The following is a 7,500-nucleotide window of genomic DNA, read 5'->3' as shown; positions in this document are numbered from 1 at the left end:
GTGGATGAGCGCTCGGCCCTGGCCTAGCCGCACTCGCACACCGGCAGCATGGACTTCGTCATGAAGCAAGCGCTGGGCGGTGAGTGCGCGCCTGCGCCCCCACGGCTGCCCCCCCTCGCGCCCCTCGGCACGCCACGGTTCGCCCCTGCCGACAGCGAGGCCGTGGCACGGCGCCGGCGGGGAGCCCGGTGTGGAGCAAAGCCCCAGCCGGCACCCCCGGGGCYGGGGAGAGACCCCCCCGTGGGGGCATGGCCCTGCAAGGAGAGCCACTCGCGGCAGAGAGGAGCAGCTGCCGGAGCCCCCGCGGGCTTCCCGGCTCCGAGCTCCAGCAGCGCCTGGCTGGGGAATCCCGGGTTTCCTGCACTGAGTGGGATTCCCCGGCGGGTCCCCTGGGTGCCAGCTCCRAAGGAGCTGCCGGCATCTCCCCCAGCTGACGCCGAACTAGGGCAGTGCAGCCAGCCCGCGGCTCCGGCGCCTCCGCAGCCTCCAGAGCCGGGCTGCCGTTGGCTCCGGCCCACGCGGCACCCGGGGACGAGGGGGCCCGCGGTGGCAGTGCCGGGTGGCCCCGCGCCCTCCCTGCTTCTGCGCACAGCGGCTTTGGCAGCAGCTCTGGGCTGCAGCATCCTCAGGCCCCGGCTGATGGGCTTGTGCCGYGCAGGGGCCACCAAGGACATGGGGAAGATGCTGGGGGGCGAGGAGGAGAAGGACCCCGACGCGCAGAAGAAAGAGGAGGAGAGGCAGGAAGCGCTGCGCCAGCAGGAGGAGGAGCGGAAAGCCAAGCACGCCCGCATGGAGGCCGAGCGGGAGAAGGTCCGGCAGCAGATCCGCGACAAGGTGGGTCCACGCCACCCACGCGCCCAGGTCTGGCTGGGAGGGGGCCGGGACCAGGAGCCAGCATGGCTGGGGCTCACTAGGTGGGGAGGTCAGCGGCCCGAGGTGGCGGTGATGGGCTTGGGGGGCAGCACGGGCAGTGCCCACTGCCTGCCCTGCTCAGGGCCTGTGTCCTCGCAGTACGGGCTGAAGAAGAAGGAGGAAAAGGAGGCCGAGGAGAAAGCAGCGCTGGAGCAGCCATGCGAGGGCAGCCTGACGCGCCCCAAGAAGGCAATCCCGGCAGGCTGCGGGGACGAGGAGGAGGAGGAGGAAGAGAGTATCCTGGACACCGTGCTCAAGTACCTGCCCGGCCCGCTGCAGGATATGTTCAAGAAGTAACAGCACCACCAACCCCGCCATGGGGTGCTGGGGCACGGGCGCCCTTCCCCCTCCGACTCCTCCATCGTTTCCTCTGGCCCTTTGGGGGGGGTCCCTGCACCCCCTCCCCATCACCCCCTCCTTGACCAGACCAAAAACCCACCCCGTCCCGTCCAGGCAGGGCCCCCCCGACCACGCTGTGCCAAAGGGGAGCGTCCCTGGCCGGACGGGGCRAACCGGGACCAAATGCACTGACATAACCTCACAGCAGGCTGGGGGCACCCCAGGTCCTACCGGACCCCGGGGTGGCTCCCCACGTCCCCAGCCCCGTCCCTCTCTCTACACCACCTCCGTCCTGCCCTCCCACATACCCCGGGGGGCCCCGGCAGGCCTCGGCGCACGCCAGCGCCTCCGCTTGCCTGCCCACGTCCCCAGCACTGCCACCCCCAGCCCCATCCTGCCCCGGGCCAACCCCAAAGCACAAAGCCAGGCGCCCTGCCCGCAGCTCCCCAGCCCCCGGTCCCTGGGCACGGGGGTCCCCCAGGGCCGCCCGGTGCGCCCCAGCATCRGGGGGTTGGAGGGGACCCCCTCCCCGCATCTCTGGCCCCATAGTTAAAGCCATATCAGTTAGACTGCAATACTTCAGCACCGGGAGGAGCGGGCGCCGCGCTCCGCCAACCGTGTACAAAGGCGCGTGCGGGGCAGGGACCCCCCCCGCCTCGTCCCCCCTGCCCTGTCCCCGCTGTCCCCACCGCTCGCTCGTCCGTGTCTCGGCCCCGCTGGCCCCCGTTCTCGCATTAGTGTCTCTGTGCCAGGGTGCGCCCCGTTGCTCCATGCGTCCTCGTGTTCGCTGCTCACGCCTCCACCCCGCGCCCCGCCGCCCCCGGGGCCCCCCGCAGCACCGAGCCGAGCGCCCCGCGCTGCCCTGCCGGGGCCCCGGCCCGGGTGAGGACCCTGCTCTGCCCCGTGCCCGTGGGCTGCAATAAACCCAGCGCGGAGCTGAGGGCTGCCGAGCCAGTCCCGGGCTGCCCGTGGGCAGCCGACAGGCTGGGAGCACCCGGCTGCCTCCCCCAAACGCTGGACACACGGTTCTCCCGGGCCTGGGAACGGACCTCCCGGGCAGGGTGCCCCAGGCACATCCCCGCGCCCCAGCGGGGGGGATACGGGGGCATGCCATCGCCCCCGACCTGTCCCTCGCCCCACCGTGCTCCCGCCCCCCGTGCTTCCTCCGCCACCGTCCCCCAGCCGCTCGCCGTGGCCCTTCCCAGGAGGCGGAGGGCGGCGTGGGGCCCCGCAGACATGCCGTGACCATCCTGCTCGAACTAGTCTTTGACAAACTAATAAAATAAAGGGATTTGTACATTGCTCCGGCCTTTACTGAGCCATTGCTTCCCTGGGGCCCCACACCATCTCCCTCACCCCACAGCAGCTCAGGGCTGAGACCTGGCAGCTCATCACAGTGCTAGAGGCCACAGGGCCCATCCTCACCCTGTGCGGCACGCCAACAGCACCCAAGCCAGGCCCCATGGCTGGCCACAGGGAAGGGGGGAGGCCCAATGCGGCTCCTGGARCCCCGCTCTTAACCCAGCTGCCCCCTGCACCCCAGTGTGGGCCCCACAGGAGCCCTCGCTGGGGAGGGCAGGGTTGGGGACAAGGTCAAAGGCAGCTGGTTCTGGGGTGCCCCTGTCCCAACAGATCCATGGGTATAGCAAGGGGGCTTTTGCCTCTTCCCCACTGACTGTGGGACCCCCCCCCCCCACACACACACAGAATGACTGGGGACACCTGTGGGGTAAAAGGACTCCCTTTTTTTGGGGGGGGGGGGAATCCGCAGCCTCCTCGGCTCTGAAGATTTGCTGTGAACAGCCTCGGTTCTGACTGATTTGCTATCATTTAACAGCAAAGAGCTCAGCTGTTACCCAGGCGGCATCAGCAGTGCAGTCACCTGGAAAAGCCTGTGTCAGAAGAAAATATTAGGCTAGGAAATGATAGAGATCTTGCAGGCAAGGTCTCCATCGCCGCCAGGCTGCACCGGCACCTCCTCTCCGGTGCCCTGCTCCCCCAGACCCAGCCTGCCGAGGCCGGACGGAATCCCTATCGCTCACCACGGGGAGAGGGGATGGGGGAGGCTCTAATGCACCCTCTCCCCACAGCACGCCAACCCATGGGGGTCCTACACGCTCCCGTTACTTCTCTGGCCTCTGTGCGAGCCTTTGCCACCTGCAGTGTCTCCCTCCCTCCCAGTCCAGCAGTCCCGGAGGAAACTGAGGCACYGCGCGCCGCAGCCGGCGGTGCTCAGGGAGCGCTCGAGGCAGGGCTGGGGTTTTGCTCCGGACGAGCAGCCCCTGGTGACAGGCCCAAAAGGTGCAGCCCTTCCCGGGGAGGGGAAAACACGGAGCCGTGCTCACCACCACGGGGGGAGCTGCCAGGCAGGGCTCAGGCCAGCCTAACTGCTCTGGCAAGGGCAGAGGGGAGCAGGCAGGGCATTGCCCGGGCCTGGCTGCACCCAGGGAACTGCCCGTGGCTGGCAGCAGCCAGTCTCTGCTCAAGTCTGTGCCCCGTCCTGAGGGCACACAACCGCTGAGCCGCAGGGAACCGCACCAGCCGCAGCCCACGCTCAAGCCCTGCAGCGCCCACGAGAGCTACGGGCTATCGAAGCCCGCTGGGAGCGGGTGACATGCTCTCTGGGACAGCACAGCCTGCCCTCTCCCGGGAGAGGGCACGGGGAAGGGCTCTGCCCCACGGCACAGGGCCGGGGGCTGTGGCGYGGGCAAGGTGGGCATCTGCTAGCGGAGGCACAGCCCTGCTCCAGCCCAGCCGCGCAGGACGCTGCCAGGCGTGGCAGAGCCAGGGCCCAGTGGCATGTCGCCGTCCCCGTCCTCGCGTCCCCGCTCCCCAGCGTGGGGGCGCAGCGCCCCCTGGTGGGGCGACAGCACCTGCCAGGCCAGGAGACAGAGCCACCAGGGAAAGGGACAGGCCCTGGGGACAGTGGGGACCGCCCCTCACCACAGRCCCCTCAGCCACAGCCCTGCTGCGAGCTCCTCTCTGCAGAGCAAAGCCCAGGAGGTGGGGAAGGGGCAGGAGCTCACAGGAGAGCAGTTCAGCAGCTCCTTCCCCACTGACTGACCACCTCACGCCCACAGACCTGCACCCACACAACAGCCACAGGCACCTTCCTTACAGAAGAGGATTTATCAAAATTAGAAAAATAACCACACACACAAAAAAAATGTCACTCTCCCACCCCGCACCCCCTAGACAGCATCCCCCAACTCACAGCCCCGTCACACTGCCCCTTCCGCTGCTCCAGTGCGGGGAAGGTACAAGAGATGTCTGGAGGGGAAGGGGCAAGCTGCAACTACCGAGCTGGCTGTGCTCCCAGGGCTGCCCTCGCCAGGTGGCCCCGGGGAAGAGAGAAGGGGATGGGCATGCAACTTGTCCCTGCTAGGAAGTGTGGCCACAGCAGCCTCCACTCAGCTGCCCTAGAGCTGAGCTCCTCCACGGGGGAGGCCTCTCAGCAAGGGCACTCAGCGACAGACCTTCTTTGGCCATTTGCCTTTGCAACGGGCCCTCCGTTCCCCCGAGACGGGGCAGGACACTGCCCTGAGACCAGCAGGGGGGCTCGGCCAGCATCCCCCACCGTCCTCACCAGCACACGGGCTGCTTTTTACAAGCAGGATGCACAGAGCTGAGCCAAGGACCACCATACTGCCAAGCAGGCAAGGAGGGGACCGATCTCCTTCCCCCATCCTACGTTAACTAAGCATTCTCCCATCCCCGACAGCAGCGAAGCGTTGCCTCTCCTGGTGGTCTACCCCGCTGCCCGTTGCGGTTCCGTTAGGAGTCATTGGGCAGCCCGAAGAGCTTGACAGTGCCTGCCTCCCGGCTGCTGTCGTATTTGCCATCTTTGTCGTCACAGGCGAAGGCCAGCAGAGGCCTCTTCGGGTGCCAGGCCACTGTGAAGGTGGGGGACTCACACTGCACCTCCCAAAGCTTCTCTCCTGCATAGAAGAGGGACCATCTCAGGCTGGACAGCCTCTGGTTCTGCACTGCACACTGCCCCATAGCACCCACCAGAGCCAAGCACCCACCTCCTCCCTCCCGTGTGGGGCAGGGGAAGAATTAGTGCTGCTTCAGTGCTTTAATCCCCTGAAGACAAGACACAGACACAACACAATCTCTAAAACAGACCARCTAGGCAGAGGCTCCCCCTAATGGCGCTCTGCTGTGCCCAACCAAGCTCTCTGCAAGCAGATGATCCCCCAAGTGCCCTCCCAGTTTCACCAGCACTTCTCCGTCTGATTCCCTCCTTGCTATTTCCCTGATGGGGAACCATTACCTGTCTCCACTTCCGCAATGTCAATGAAGTGATCTTCCGATGCTGACGCCAGCATCTTCCCATCATGGCTAAAGCTCAGCGTTCGCACAGGCCAGTCAAGCCTGCAACAGCAGGGCCAAGCAGAGAGTGAGCCATCTCCCACAGGGTTACCAGAGAGGGGAGGGAAAAAGGTTCAGGGCAGCACTACCTACCTCGAGAAGCACCTCACACACACCAACTCRTCCACATCCCAGAGGCTGACTAGAGCATCAGCACTGCCCGTGGCAAAGTACTTCCCCATGGGATCAAACTTGATGCAGATGCAGTTTGAAGGATGGGCATTGATGGACTGAATGGGTTTCAGCTCCGGGTAGCTGTGGAGATGAAAGGAAAGAACAGGAAGCAGTGAAAGGAGCAGATGGCTTGTCTACAAGCAGATGCGGCATAAGGTGCACTGGGACAGTGAGCAAACCAAACTGGAAACCTTGAGTGCTGGATGAATGAGGCAAAGGATCCATGTAACTCCCAAGAAGCCCAGCCCAGAACTGAGGCAACCTCAGCTCCAGGCAACTTTGTTCCCACCTCAGGACTGGGAAACGCTGGGGTGCAGGACCCCAGCCCCTGCAAGCAGCAAAGAGACTTGCAGACCAACATCTGCCTCAGTTGACAGGGATGCATCAAGGCAGCCAGTCCGCCTACCCTCCCTGCCTGCTGCCACAGGCACCTACCTGAGGATATTGATGCAGCCGTTCCCGTTAGTGAGGAAGAACATGTTGTTATCGTTGTTCCAGGAGATCTCATTCACCTCAAACTTGAACTGCTCCTCAGCTTTGGAACGATGTGTCTTGGCATCAATGAAAGTGACAACGTCATCCTTGTTCCCTACTGCAATGGTCTGGCCATCAGGGCTCCAGCAGATGTTTATGTTCTCCCCTAGAGGGAAGAAAGGGCAGCAGGTCCCATATCCACCCAGCAATCCACAGGACCACAATGAGTTAAGTAGACAGGTGGCTTTTTTTTCCTAACCGAAGCCCACAGTCTGCTCCACTAACTCTAAACTGCTCCTAGATCTGAGACAATCTGCAGTTCAGCACACAAATCCCACTTAGTAGCTGGTTAAGAGATACACAGAGTTAATGAAAACCAAACTTAACAGAACCACAGCTTCAAACCAACATGATTGCACTACTCCTCTTTCCAGTTCAGCCAAGATGTGACCACAGAAATGACCAAGCAAGATCAAATCAAAGAGCCTCTTAACCCAGTGATCTTCAAGATCCAGAAGAAGCAGCAACCAACAACAAGCACGTATGAATGAGRGTAAGAACGAGGCAAGTTGCAGCTATATCATCTTGCAATGCTGTTCCCAGACCCATCAATTTGAAATTGGAGCTCTCCTCAGCCAGAGATGGTATCTGTGTTAATCAGCCCATGGATCTGATTAACTGCTTTCTGAATTCACGTAAGCTTTTAGTTCCACCATAGCTCTCCGTAAACATGCCTCTCCTTGCACCCGCAGACTCCAGAGGCAAGTACATAAGCCATTTTAACAACCAGCATCATATATCAGAGGTTTCTCCAGTCCCAGCATCAACACAAGTCACCCTCGTGTTCTCTGCTGCTCCATAAGGCTGCTCGAGCTCGATGAGCACRAGGCAAAGACAGAAGCAGTCAGCCAAGATGCCCCAGATCCCCACCACCCCCAGGGGGAGGCCAGGGAGCTCCGCCACGGCGGTGAGGTCCCGCCGGCGCCCACCTTTGGTGTTGACGGTGGCGATGCACTTGGTGGTGCGGACGTCCCAGATGCGGATGGTCTTGTCGCCGGACGCCGTGACGAAGAGGTCGGGGTTGCTGGGGTGCCAGCAGAGCTGGTCCACGCTGTCGCCGTGGCCGCGGTAGTTGTTCTCCTTCACCTGGCGGCAGAGGGCGGCGGTGGGCCGCGGGGAGCAGGGCAGGGCGGCGCGGCGCCCCGCTCCCGCCCGCCGCCCCGCGGC

General features: G+C 63.7%; 2 protein-coding genes across 2 annotated transcripts in view; one reads left to right on the top strand and one right to left on the bottom strand.

Moving 5' to 3' along the window:
* The window catches only part of CPLX2 (complexin 2), a 2,585-nt gene extending 32 nt beyond the window's left edge, over window positions 1-2,553 (top strand). Inside the window, exons 1-3 of the mRNA XM_026063259.1 lie at window positions 1-79; window positions 659-834; window positions 1,012-2,553. The exon at window positions 1-79 is cut by the window's left edge and continues 32 nt beyond it. Of these exons, the coding sequence (XP_025919044.1) occupies window positions 49-79; window positions 659-834; window positions 1,012-1,209 (405 nt within the window). The 5' untranslated portion in view covers window positions 1-48 and the 3' untranslated portion in view covers window positions 1,210-2,553. The remainder of the gene's footprint in view (window positions 80-658; window positions 835-1,011) is intronic.
* Window positions 2,554-4,425: 1,872 nt separating this feature from the next.
* On the bottom strand, window positions 4,426-7,482 carry THOC3 (THO complex 3; the record flags this gene model as incomplete). Its single annotated transcript, XM_026063587.1, has 5 exons — window positions 4,426-5,189; window positions 5,528-5,628; window positions 5,719-5,880; window positions 6,235-6,439; window positions 7,263-7,482. Coding segments are annotated over 5 exons (852 nt in total), but the record flags the coding sequence as incomplete, so codon positions are not given.
* Between the last annotated feature and the right edge of the window lie 18 nt (window positions 7,483-7,500).

The sequence above is a fragment of the Apteryx rowi genome, unplaced genomic scaffold (genome assembly GCF_003343035.1).
Source record: "Apteryx rowi isolate R43461 unplaced genomic scaffold, aptRow1 scaffold_2, whole genome shotgun sequence".
Lineage (NCBI taxonomy): Eukaryota > Metazoa > Chordata > Aves > Apterygiformes > Apterygidae > Apteryx > Apteryx rowi.
This window is presented reverse-complemented; position numbering and strand designations above follow the sequence as displayed.